The sequence below is a fragment of the Choloepus didactylus genome, chromosome 9 (assembly GCF_015220235.1).
Source record: "Choloepus didactylus isolate mChoDid1 chromosome 9, mChoDid1.pri, whole genome shotgun sequence".
In the NCBI taxonomy this organism is placed as follows: domain Eukaryota; kingdom Metazoa; phylum Chordata; class Mammalia; order Pilosa; family Megalonychidae; genus Choloepus; species Choloepus didactylus.
The window spans coordinates 5,907,313-5,920,521 of NC_051315.1; the positions used below are offsets into that span (position 1 = coordinate 5,907,313).

The 13,209-nt window shown below is 36.8% G+C and overlaps 1 protein-coding gene across 2 annotated transcripts in view; it reads right to left on the reverse strand.

The window, feature by feature from the left end:
- UGGT1 (UDP-glucose glycoprotein glucosyltransferase 1) overlaps window positions 1-13,209 on the reverse strand; it is a 119,602-nt gene that overhangs the window by 81,797 nt on the left and 24,596 nt on the right. For both annotated transcript variants that reach the window (XM_037849088.1, XM_037849087.1), the window contains exons 5-11: window positions 12,882-12,994; window positions 10,977-11,151; window positions 9,530-9,626; window positions 8,815-8,893; window positions 5,650-5,750; window positions 4,783-4,882; window positions 3,593-3,653 (exon numbers count right to left, since the gene is read on the reverse strand). In XM_037849088.1, the coding sequence (XP_037705016.1) occupies window positions 3,593-3,653; window positions 4,783-4,882; window positions 5,650-5,750; window positions 8,815-8,893; window positions 9,530-9,626; window positions 10,977-11,151; window positions 12,882-12,994 (726 nt within the window). The remainder of the gene's footprint in view (window positions 1-3,592; window positions 3,654-4,782; window positions 4,883-5,649; window positions 5,751-8,814; window positions 8,894-9,529; window positions 9,627-10,976; window positions 11,152-12,881; window positions 12,995-13,209) is intronic.

Here is a 13,209-nt window from a genome sequence, read left to right on the forward strand (position 1 = left end):
CTCTGTATGGGGTTTATATTATTTTTGTAACTCTTCTGTAAGTTTGAAATTATTTCAAAATAAAATTTTTTAAAGCCCCGCACTTCCCTGAAACCTTCCATCTAAGGCTCACCCAGCAACTGAGATGGCTGCTGAGGACAGGTGTCCCCGTGCTCTCCATGGCCTGCTCCCCGAGACAGAGGCTGCCCTGGTGCACCCCATAGCCCCTGAGGCAGGCCTGACTCACAGAATGCTTCTTGGACTACATATTGCATCTTCTGCTGTAGTATATTCTCTCTAGTCAATTCCTCTTTCTCTCAAGGGAAACTGGGATTGTTTTTAACAAATTCTACACCTGGGGGAGCTAATCCACACAGCACAGAAAGGAAGAAATTAATCAGATACCAGGGTCAGAACTTCATTCTTTAGTAACCTAAGGCTGGGAGAAGGACAGGGACTGCTGAGTCAGTAGACAGAGGGAAATAAACCTTAAGGTCTAATATAGCACAGGGGAAAAAAAGACAATGACAAAGCCTGTCAGGAACAAGTAAAGAGCAAGATAAGAGGATAAAGAGCTGCATCAGCTGAGAACTGGAATTTCTGATGTGGGAGTGAAGGCTGCCATGTCCCTGTATCCAGTCCTAGGCTGCACACACAGCACCCTTTGACTATAAGGCAAGACCAACCCTGAGCTGGTAATCACAGCTCATATCTACTTCTAGAGTGGAATGCTGGTAACTCACATGGGTACACTTGTGAAAATTCATCACAAAATATTTAAGATTTGTGCACTTTTTTGGATGTATTTGATACCTTCATTTTTTACTAGAAGATATTAAGAACCCAGGAAATACCAATATAGCCTGCATAATTTAATACTTTGTTTTCATTTTAAGCTCCTTGGGTGGGGGCGGAGGACAGGACTAAAATTAAGGTACTATTTGATACTGTTATTCTGGGAATGAATGACTAAATTAACAAAGTTTTCAATTAGGTTTTCATCAATTTAGCAAATATTTGAGAAATATTTGGCTCATTTGTTCCTCAGATCTATTTATAATCATGTATATATTGTACATGAAGATTAAGGAAATCTGGGTGAAGTTAAGAGGATTGAGCACAAGCATTTATTTCCTTTCCTTCCTGAAACACCATTAGAAGGTTAGTAGGGGGACTTTTTAAAATTATAAATCCACAAGGACAAAGAGAATGGAAAAGAAAAAAGGCAGTAAATTTTGGAACAGAACAAACAGATGAATAATAACCGTCTTAGCAGTCCTGAGAAAGTTGAGTGCTAGGCCAACAGTAGGAAAATTGATTAAAAACCCCAAGTCAGCCTGTGGAACACCCCAAAAGGAAGTGATAACACAAGGGACAAATGGATAAGGGGTGAACATGAGACAGAAAACAGGAGCTCTGATTGCAAGCCTTTTCAAGATAGCAGAACCCCCAGATCCCCTGCCGGTTTCACACAGCCAGGTGACATCTGCCACCCTGGCCCCACCCCACTCCAGGAAAAGTGGTTGCACTCCCTGAAAAGGGTAAAGCAGAGACTGTGGACATGGGCAATCAAGAACAACTGAGGGCAGGTATCCCACAGTGAAATATGGGAAAGCAGGGAAAGTTCGGGAATGTTTTTCCCTGTAGGTCTTCTACAGCCCTGCAAGCAGACTCCATCCTCCAGGCAGAAGATGAGAAGATCCTTTTCTGGGAGCTCTGACAGCCCGAGAGGAAAGATTTAAGCCTACTGTCCACGAAGGTTCACCAGGAAACAGCCATACCAGAACACTCTACAGTCAAAAGCCTCATCCTTGGAGTTTCCAATCAGCTTTTCGCACCTCACTTTTATAGATGTGCAGCTAGCCAAAGAGCACCTCAGACACCTGAGAGAAGCCTCTGACATTAACAAGAGACCAAGACAAACAAAAAAGCAACTTCAGAGGAAACAGACTAAGCAGAGGGAAGAAAACGTACATACGCACCACTGATATCTTCAGGGAGAAACGAGAACACCATAGAAAGAAGAACTGGAGACCAACAAAAACCCTTGGAACTTAAAAACTTGACAACCAAAGGAAAAACCTCAAAAAATATGTTGAAACTCCTTTCCAGAAAGTAAGAATTAAAAACAGGAAAGAAAAGACTTTTTTTAAATTAGAGGTCTAGAGCAGACCAGTCAAGCAGATAACAACATCTAAATTAAAAAGATTTCTAGGAAAAGAGAAAACAGAAACCAAAAGGGAAAAAAATTCAAAGAAATAATTCAAGAAAAAAAGTTCCCCAAACTGAGGGACATAATTTTCCAGATTTAAAGGGCCCACTAGCCACCCAACAGAACAGAGACTTAAAAAATAAAAATAAAAAAGGTCACACCAAAAATTGTAAAATTTGAAATTCAATTTACATTTAAACACTGTAATTCAACTTAAATTAAAATTGCAATTTACATTGAAACACTGTAAAATTTCAGATTACAAGCATCAAAGAAAGAAACTTAGAAGATTCCAGAAAGGAAAAAACAGATCTCATACAAAGACTTCAGACTTCCCAATAGCCACAATGGAAGCCAAAATTCCAAGTAGCAGTAACACCTTCAAACTTTTAAACGACTTCTAATCTAGAATTCTATCCTAGCCAAGCTATCAATCAAATTGTCTTTTCAGTTTTTCAAATTTATCTCCAGGCAACTGTTCTCTTGAAACCTCAGAATGATATGCTGCACCAAAATGAGAAAGTAAACCAAAAACAAAGACAGCCTGGCAGCCAGGGAATCGCAGAGCTGACACAGGAAGCTAAAGGAAGGTCCCACGGGGACTGGGGTGCATAATATGGACTCTAATGTGGCCTGAGAGGCACAGAGAGCACCCAGTCCACGTTAGAACAGAGCAGGAAGTGATGGACTCCCTGAGGCATCTGAGTATCTTGAGAGATATTTTGATAATCCAAGGAAAGTTTTACATTGAATTAGTGGAAAATACATAGACAAAGAAGCAAATGGAACAAAATAAGATAATTATTAACTTCAAGGAAAACAAAAAATTGAGCATGAAAAGAAAGTAATCAGAATACACTACATCATTAGCTGTAAATAGCTTTATATAATCACAGTAATGTAATGCGAATCTACATCCAAAATCACAACATAAAAATATCACGAGGACAGAGAGATGGGAAAAATGCCAGTATGGAGTAGTGGTAAGATGCTGGGGTGGAAGTGGTGAGAACGTTAAACCTCAGTTTCCAACCAGAAGGCCAATATCTAACGCCTGCAACTGAAAAATAAAGTACCATTTAAGCATGCTGGAGTGTGGAGATAAATCAGCTAGGAGCTGCAGGTGGTTGCCTCTGGGAAAGGGGGCATGGTAGGAGTGAGACATTGAAGGATTGGACTGCGTTCTAAACAACCAGGTAATACCATTTGACTCTTTAAACTATATTCATATTCAACTTTGAGGAAAACTAAAGATTCAGAAAAGATTACAGAAAGAAATCAACATATCATCATATTCAGTAAAGGAAGAGCAACATTACTAAGTATCACTGACTTAACTCAAGGTCATCTTCAAAGGTATCATATAAAACAGAAAGGCTAGTACTTTCCATTGGTTATTACCTTTTGATTCTCTTCCACTTCAGTTCTCAGTTCCGAACTCACAGATGTTTTTGTTATTGCTCTAAGGAAATAAAAACATTATCAGTGCATTTGATATAAATGCCTTCAGTTTACCTACATTTAAGTGTGAAACAATACAATGTTCAATAAATCACAAAATACTAAATGGAAAAAACTTAAATTTTTATTACTTGATAAATATATTTCTCCTCTCTCAGCTGTACATACATTTTCATTATTGCACAATATAAGACCAAAGAGAAGTAGCAGTTACAGCAGCATTTTAAACAAGTACAGTTGCTTCCAAGTGCTTAGTTTAATACATGAAACCCTATTCCTGTACATGATCTCTTGTGCATACAGGCTAAACAACAATCTTAAACTGGTGAACAGACTGTTCATCCTATGTAAGCACTTATGGTGGAGGCAGAATTCTCCATGTAATTCTCAAGTAGCATGCCAGACTAAATGAGAATTTACCAAATGATTTATAAGTCCTAAGAGTTATTTTCCAAGACTAATAAATAATCAAATTTATATATATACAAAACATCTCACATCAGAAGTCAAAACACTTCATTCAGTGACTCAAGACAAAGACTGGCAACCATTTAAATCATTTAGTTTCTAAAAACTTGACTTTTAAAACAATTTTGCCTTCAACTTATTGAAATGCAGGGAAACATTATACAATTGAAAACAACGTCAGAAAACCTGCATTCAAATATTTATTCTGTCAGTGAATAAGTCCCTGAGCCTCTATGACACAGTTTCTTCCTCAAGACTATAGAAGAAGGTATATATCAAATTCTTCATGAAGAAAAACATGGGGTATCTGTGCCAGACCCTAGATTAGATTAGTTACATTGATGTTAACTCATACAATCCTGAAAGGTAGATACTGTCATTCCCATATTACTCCTGAGGAAAGGGAGGTGACAGAGGTCATTTATTTGCAAAGGACACACAACTAGCAGGTGGCAGTACAAAAACATAACTGACATCTGTCTCTTAAGGCCTTGCCTTCCTCTCAGAATGCTATTTGCAGTCATGGCGATGGTGGCAGTAACAGAAAACATCAACCTTCTAAGTGTTTTCAGATTGTCATTAGCTCATTTTACCTGTAAACATGAAGATGACCAGGTATCATGCTAAGGAGAAGAAAATCTCAAAGCCTTACTCTGTATTACCTGGCTTTGGTAGGAAAATTCTGACTGAGATCCTTCATAACCACCAAAGCCAGCTCCGCGGGAGCAGCCAAGATTCGGGCAGCAGTCTGGAAACTTAGATCTGCAACAATGTCAGATATAATTTCAAGTATTAATCTAATGCAACAAGAGGAAGGAAAAAACAGTAATTTCCCACTACTTCCTTAGTAATTAGGAAAGCCTTAGAATACGTAACTATTAGAGAGGATGACCTTGGTTTAATTGTAGTTTTTATTCACTGCATAGATCCCTAGAGTGTTTACTGAAGCAGTTCTTCAATCTACTACCAGCTGAAAACAACAGGCACATACTAACACTTTTAGCCCAGGCCAAGTTGAGCTCAAATTATTTTCCCTCTTCTGAATTTACAACACACCACAAAGAATAACATTAAGACTTTAAGTAAAATAATGTTGAGGGGAAAAAAACCAACTTGATAAGTAGTTCTTTGGGTCTGAAAAGCACACACACATCTGCTATGTTGCCATGCCTTTCACATCTATAAATATGCAGATTGAGAAAGGTACACATATAGGAACATACTGACAAAGACAAAGATGCTTTTAATATTACAAGCTTATGTAACAAAGACAAGAATGCTTTTACTATTACAAGCTTATGTAAACGGTCACACAGAGAAAGGTTTGGCATCTTTTGTATATATTTCTTTGTCTGTCTACAAAAGGATCCCCCTCTTCTATGATTAATCATAATTAATCACTCCACATTTAAAACTTGGATACATTCAGAATCATGTGACTACATACAATTAAGTTCAAATTCTTCATTTTTTAAAGACCTCAAAATTAAGCCAAAAGTAGGCTGCTGATTCCACTATGTCTTTATTACCTTGCAACTGCCAGACTTTTAGAGGGGCCATTTCATTGGTGCTCTCCACGAGATGTTTTCTGAGTTCTTTCAACTGTCCCTTCAGACCAGGGTGCAGGTCTCTGAAAGAAACACAAAATCAGTCCTTTTCATGTGTCTTTTCTTCCTCAGAGCACACTTAGGCAGAAATTGGCTCTATCTTTATCTTCATGATATTCCCCTCCCAACCCTAGGGAAATTTCTCCAATATAAGAAAGAAATTAAAGCATAATAAACCATAAAATTTATAGATTAAAAAATGAATCACTGAAATGGTGAATCCCTATGGGAGGGCAGGGATGAGAATGGGACTAAGACTGGAGAACAAAGAGGACTTCAACTTTAACTGTAGTGTCCTACTGCCTTTTTGATTTAAGTAAATGAAAGCCTCAGACAAGTATGATCACAACCATCAATTCTGGATGGTGGATACATGGATATATCTTATATCATTCTCTATACTTTAATGACTCTTTCTAATTTCTCAAAATAAAATTGGAGAATAAACTGCTGCCCATCCCAAAATGAATTTCTTTCAGCCCACAAGCTCAATTTCAGTCACACAAAGATAACAGAGACTAACCAAGGTTATTGGGTTTGGTTTGGTTTTGATTTATCTTGAAACACGGGATACTCCATTTAAAGCTAGTAAAATAGTTTAAAGCTAGTAAAACAGAGGCTAACAGAGGCAGAGAGACATCATTTAGAACAGGATGGATAGGCAACTGGTAGATTTTAATTCTGTTCTTCTACGTGCTAGAAACTTACCTTTCTCAAAGGCAATAGGCAGAAGATAAAAGTTTGCTCAAACCCTTTGCCTTCCCAAAGACCCAATTTCAATTAGTTACTACAAAACTCTTCTTCATGATACAAACATCAAAAGATGGTCCAACCGACTCCCAGGGGTGTAAATCTCCCTGGCAACGCAGAGTATGACTCCCGGGGATGAATGTGGACCCGGCATCGTGGGACTGAGAGTATCTTCTTGACCAAAAGGGGGATGCAAAATGAGACGAAAGAGTTTCAGTGGCTGAGAGATTCCAAATGGAGTCGAGAGGGCACTCTGGTGGACATTCTTATGCACTATATAGATAACACCTCTTAGGCTTTAATGTATTGGAATAGCTAGAAGTAAATACCTGAAACTACCAAACTCCAACCCAGCAGTCTGGACTCCTGAAGACAATTATATAATAATGTAGATTACAAGAGGTGACAGTGTGATTGTGAAGACCTTGTGGATCACACCCCCTTTATCTAGTGTATGGATGAGTGGAGGGATGGGGATAAAAACTAAAGGACAAATGGGGTGGGACGGGGGGATGATTTGGGTGTTCTTTTTTCACTTTTATTTTTTATTCTTGTTCTGGTTCTTTCTGATGTAAGGAAAATGTTCAGAGATAGATTGTGGTGATGAACACATAACTATGTTATCATACTGTGGATGGTGCATTGTATATCATGGATGATTGTATGGTGTGTGAATGTATTTCAATAAAACTGAATTTAATTAAAAAATAATAATAATAAAGAATTTTAGGCTGGCAAAAAAAAAAAAAAAAAAAAAAAAAAAAAAAAAAAAAAGATGATCCAATTGTTAGATCCCAGAAGAAGAAAACTAACATGTAGAAGGAGTTTTTAACTCAGGGGCCCCACAGCTTATCTCACAGAAAACAGGTGCCCCATAGACTAAAGAATGAAGGCTGTTCAAAGCTGTTCAAGGCCGTCCCAGTGGCCCCTCAAAGGCGGGTAAGGCGAGGACAGATATGCCCATAAAATAAACAACCAAAAAGGCCTACTCTCCCTAGCTAGATAACGCAGCCGCTTTCCTAAAAAGAATACTGTCTCAGAATTCTAGCAGCCAATCAGCCCAAAAATAGATAGGCACTTACCCAATTGAGGCACAGAACATCACAGCAGACACCCTACCCAACGTGGGTCCCTTTTTTCGTTAAAAAATGCTGCTCTCAGATAGAGAGTGGGAGCCATTATCTTTTTCTTCTTTTCTGCTGGCTCCCACCTGCTTTCTTTCTCTAATAAATCTTAAACTTTATACTTAAACTTTGACTCGCTGCGTTGTGTGAATTCTTGAACGGCTCTGAACCTAACACCAATTACTTTGGATAGTTAAATAACAATTTTGAATGTCCAAACAGGGAAAATATCTTCAGTATTCTACATAATATCTTTATGCAGGGAATGCATAACATCATAGTGCTATCCAAAAAATAAAAAACATGAACAGGAAAAGGGATTCTGGAAACCTGGGCCAAATAAAACTGGAATCTGATTACATACTACTAAGGCCCAAACCGATGTTAGACAAAAAGGAATGTACACTTACAAAGGATAAACTCAACGTGGCAGCAGTCATCCAACACGAACTAAGCCAGCCCAGCTTAGCCCTCTGTCTGGTTAAGTCATTTCACTCTGCCAAATGCTAATGCTAAAGAATATGAAACTGAACCTAGCAAGTACTATTTCTATATAACCCTTTCCTTACAAAAAATAAAATACACTATAGGTATTCTGATTAGAATTTCTAGATAACTCAGAATTCAGGGCTGTAAACAATTGTCAACCCATGACAGAAATAAATGCAACCTTTAAAATAACAGCTAAGAAGCTTGTTCAGATGTAAAATTCTATGATGCTTTCATAAAGTGGTTATGGAATTAAACTTCTCCCCCCATGCAAAAAAAAAAAAAAAATCATTCTTTATCCCCTTTCACATAAAACAAATTCTAATAAAATGTGCTTCAATTTAACATGTACAAAATCTACTATGCCTCTCATCTTCCTGGGAAAAAAAATCAAGTGAACCAATTTGATTTTTCCTATGGCATCAATCTAAAAACAGCCTGCAGCTTTCTTGACATCAGCTGAGAACCCAGAAGAGGAAATCACTTTAAGCCATAGGTAGGCAGCAACAGCTGTATCATCTAGGTAATATGCCTCAGAATAACTGGAAATCATAAAATGATCTATAACTTAAGTGGAAATCTCTTCATTTTAGATTAACTATACAGAGTCCTATTAGGTCTGTAAGTCAGACAAGTAATGAGAAAGATGAACCTTAGAATGCAAGGAAGCCTGGAGGTTTAAAGAGAATACAAGTACTTCCTGAAACAAAAGGAATATACAAACCTTAATTTTCCAAAGAGAAATCCTTGAACTTCATCAATAGGGTCATTTTCACCAATCACTGTGGTATTTACCTCGGTTCCTATGAAAGCACAGTAAATACATGTCTAATTGCTTAGATTAGAAATAAAAAGGTAATTAACACCATAAAATTTGAACATTTTAAAAAAATAAAAAACTCCTGAAATCATAAAATAATTTAAAATGCTGAGTAACCCAATTAACATTTTGCAGGTCTTTAAGTTAATAGAACAAATGGGTTTTAACTTTCCTATTTTCCTGGATAAATTAAGAATGTATTTTTCCCTTAAACTTTGGAAAATTTTACGTTAAAAATTTCAGAATTAGTAACTTTAAAAATGATGAACAACAGATTTTTTCAATGTCAAAATTCTGAAGAATTTGCCCAAATTCATCACTGTGAGCCATTTATTGAACTTTTCTGTGCCAGGAACTGTGCTAAATTTGTTACTTATACATCTTATTTACTCCTTACAAAAACTTGAAGAAGCACATATAATCACTACCTGCATTTTACAGAGATAAATTTGGATCTAGAAAATTCCCTTAAGGTCACTCAACCCACATGTAACAGAACCAGGATTCAAACACAGCACAACCACTCTCCTAAAGCTGTTCTTTCTTCATTATGGAAACAAACCCTCCTGAAACACACCTAAGGAAAAGAAAACACATTGGTCTTATTTTACAAATTCACCTTGCACCTGAGTATCATCCTTGGCCTTGTACTCAGTGCTCTTAATGGCCAATTCCACACCATAGCCGGAGAGGTACACGGGCTCTTCCCTGGGATTCTGCAGGCAGAGCAAGCATCCCGGCATTACCACCCAAACAGCCTGGGTACACAACACTACCATTTTAATGACACATCTAGAAGCCATCATCTAGGATTATGGGCTCAAAATAATAAATATGTGGCCAGGACAGCAAACCAAACGAATTTTTTGAGTACAAAACCTACCAAAAATACCAACAGAAACAAAAGCATTTACTATCACTTAAATAGTAATTTTATTAAAAAAAAAAATCAACTCATGCACAACCATGTGATAATACTGTGAGCCACTGTGTATACACTTTGGATGGATTATATGGAGTATGAATACAGTTCAATAAAATTGCATTAAAAAAAAAAGTCAACTCAGAGTTTATATGTTTCTATCCCTAAAAAATCTAGCCATGGGAATAAAGTCTTTCTTTACTTTGTGTATCCTCCCATGGCTGTGGGAACAGCAGTTCCAAGGTAGGGGCAAAACAAGATGAATGGACAGTTGAAAGGAAAAGTGTCCCAAGCCATATGAAGAAATGAAAAAAGAAATAAAGAAGATCCAGAACCTACAGAGGAGGGGCTGAAAACCGCTGAGGTCTCCAATTCAGAAGGACTTTGATGGGACCATGTGTGGGCATTTTTTATTGGATTTAAATGTCTTTAGGTGGGCTTGTGTCTTTAGGGAGGGCAAATACCACAGGCTCACCACCAGCATGACTAATGATGACCCTTGAGACATCTGAATTTTTAATAGCAGAAACAGTGCAAAGGAGGGGTGTGGGGAACAGGGGGCGTCAAACTAGGCACTAATAAACCTGTTTCTGCTGGTATAAATTTTTTTCTTAAATTTTTCATTTTACTTGCATGAACTTAGCACCCAATATTTACTAAGCTCTCCACAGTATAGAAACACTAAAGGCTAACAGTCTTTACAAACAGATATTTTAAATACTAAATGTTATATGTGGTTTCAAAAGCTCAAAATCAAACCTATTCTGCCTGATTCCCACCTCCTTAGAAATCCTCCCCCTCCAACAAATGAAAAGGTATTAAAAAAAAATAAGTTTTGAAAAGGAACAATGAAAAAAACTGAAGAATCAGTTCCACAGTTCGATGACTATATTAAATTTTAAAATATTATTTACATGGCTCATTTTGAAATAAAATATTAACTTATTACGCCACTCTTTTAGCATAACTGACAAGCAAAGCACCTCCTATGAACAAAAATAATACACATTCAATGAAGGTAATACACTTCTCAAAATGAAGTTCAAATAATTATTTTATAAAGGGTAAAATTATTAGCTTGTGTTCTAAGGTCATACTGGGCAAATTAATATTCAAAACAACTGTAAAATAAGTCAATACTTACAGATATATAATGTCTGAACACATAATTGATTTTGCCTGCATTGCTTTTTGATGTAAGTTGGCGGTGGAAATTAGAAAACTCTTCAGAGCCAATCTCAGAGTAGAAAATCACCACTGGGGTTTCAGGGCTGGCTGAGGGATACCTGTGATCTCCTTTGAACAACAGTGGTTTGGGTCTAGAAGTAAATATTGAAAGCTTCAAATGTTAAACTTAAAAAATTTTTAACTGTAAACTACAGACATGATAATTTCAGTAAAGATTATAAGCATCTTAATATAAAGGGTACCAGTCTTAAACAGTTTTCAGTTATTTACAATAACTGTCAGGTATGAGTATCTTTGTTATAAAGTACATTATATAAATACTAACTATAAAATGAGGACTCTGGATTAGTAATTGTTACCAATTCCTAAAGAGGGAAAAGAAAAGCCAGAAAGAGAGTACATATCCAAATCTCATAGTATTAAAGCTTTAGTTTATTATTCTATTCTATAGATAGAACCTAGGTATCCTTTATTTGAAAAGAATACATGTACAAGTCTCACACAACAAAAAAGATGACTTTAAGCACATTCCTTACCAATTACAATAAGTCTCCCTCCTCCAACATTTTTACTATTACAGTCTTCCTAGTATTTAATTTAAAATTTAAGTTTTCTTATAAATTTAAAAAACTTCTCAAATTAAAAAATGAAAAAAGTCTCTAAGGATGGCATCCAGATACTAACAAAAGTTATGCATAGAACTCAGGACCTATTATACTTTCTTATAATACACTACTCAACAGAAGGTAAAGATATATGAAGAAAGATGTTCCTAGCCTTGTTGTAATAGCAAAAAAAAAAAAAAAAATTAAAAACTATCAGCAAAGAAAAATTAAGGGCCACTTTTACATAGGTTATTATGCATGTGTAAAAATAATGAGGTACACCCACATGTACTAAATGAAAAACAAGTTTATCTATGTATATAAAGTGGTAACCACAGAAAAAGCCTAAAAGGAATATGCCAAATCATTAAAAGCAGTTACCACATCTCAGAAGAGACAAAATCATTTTCTTTATGAATGTCTACATTCATAAATTCATTATTGTAACAAACTAAGCAAAGCATTAATTTTTTTTTTTTTTAAGAATTAAAAAGCAATCAAGAGAACCCCACTTTATCATGCAGCCATTATGGAATGCCCGTGCCTCGAACCTCAGTAGGCTGGAGTGTGCAGTGTGTGTTTTTGGTTGCCACTCTCACGAGAGGCAATGATGGCACTTGGTAGGCAGAGGCCATGTGTTGGGCAGAGAGTCTTGCTAAAGGAGCACCACGTAGCCCAAAATGCCATCAGCACTTTTGATACAGCACAGCAATAACAGAGAGTAAGCCCTGCTAAACATTCGAGGAAGGAGCAAAAGTGGCACCTATTCCATTTGTCCGCCACAGGAGGCCTATCTTTAAGCAAACAGCCAGCCCATTCCCTACCTACTATTCAAATTAAGCTTGCAATTATCTTTTCAATAGTCACCTTTGTCTGAAACTGATAATAACCTGAGATGGCATCATTAACTTCATTAATTTAAGGCATTGGTTTAACACACACAGAATTCCTTCCCAAGCTGATGACTAAGCCTGCGTACTCTTGCAGAAACAGCCACCACCAAGTAATAACAGCATTACTCTTATCATCTCCATTTGAAATGAAATAAGGGGAGAAAGGTTAAATAATTTGCCCAAGTTCACAACACCACTTCGAATGACGGAGCAAGGATTTGAGTCTAGGCAGTCTGGTCCCAGACTCCATACTTTCTCTCTACTCACAGAAAACAAAACAGAAGCAAAATGAGAACGTGCACTATACAGAGAAGAAAGCACAAGGAAATTCGTGATATTTATTTAAAGAAACACACGCTCTACCTTTCCGATGCCGTTAGTACGAGGGTCTCAAGGGTATCAAAATCACAAGTCTTCTTCCCATGCACTGAAAAAAATGAATTACACCCTTCTGGTGGAGGCTCATCAGCAGCTATCTGTCACGCAAGATAAAATACATTTTTAAAAATAATTCCTAACAATAAAACAATGTCAGTAAAAGTAAAAATTAACATCTACTGAATACTCATTATGTCCCAGGCAAGTAATAGCTTTACAACTCGGTGCTTTACTTGTGTTATTTCATTTAGTTCCTCTCAACACACCCCCAGGAGGTAGGCGCTGTTATTATCCCCAAAAGAAAAGTTAGAAT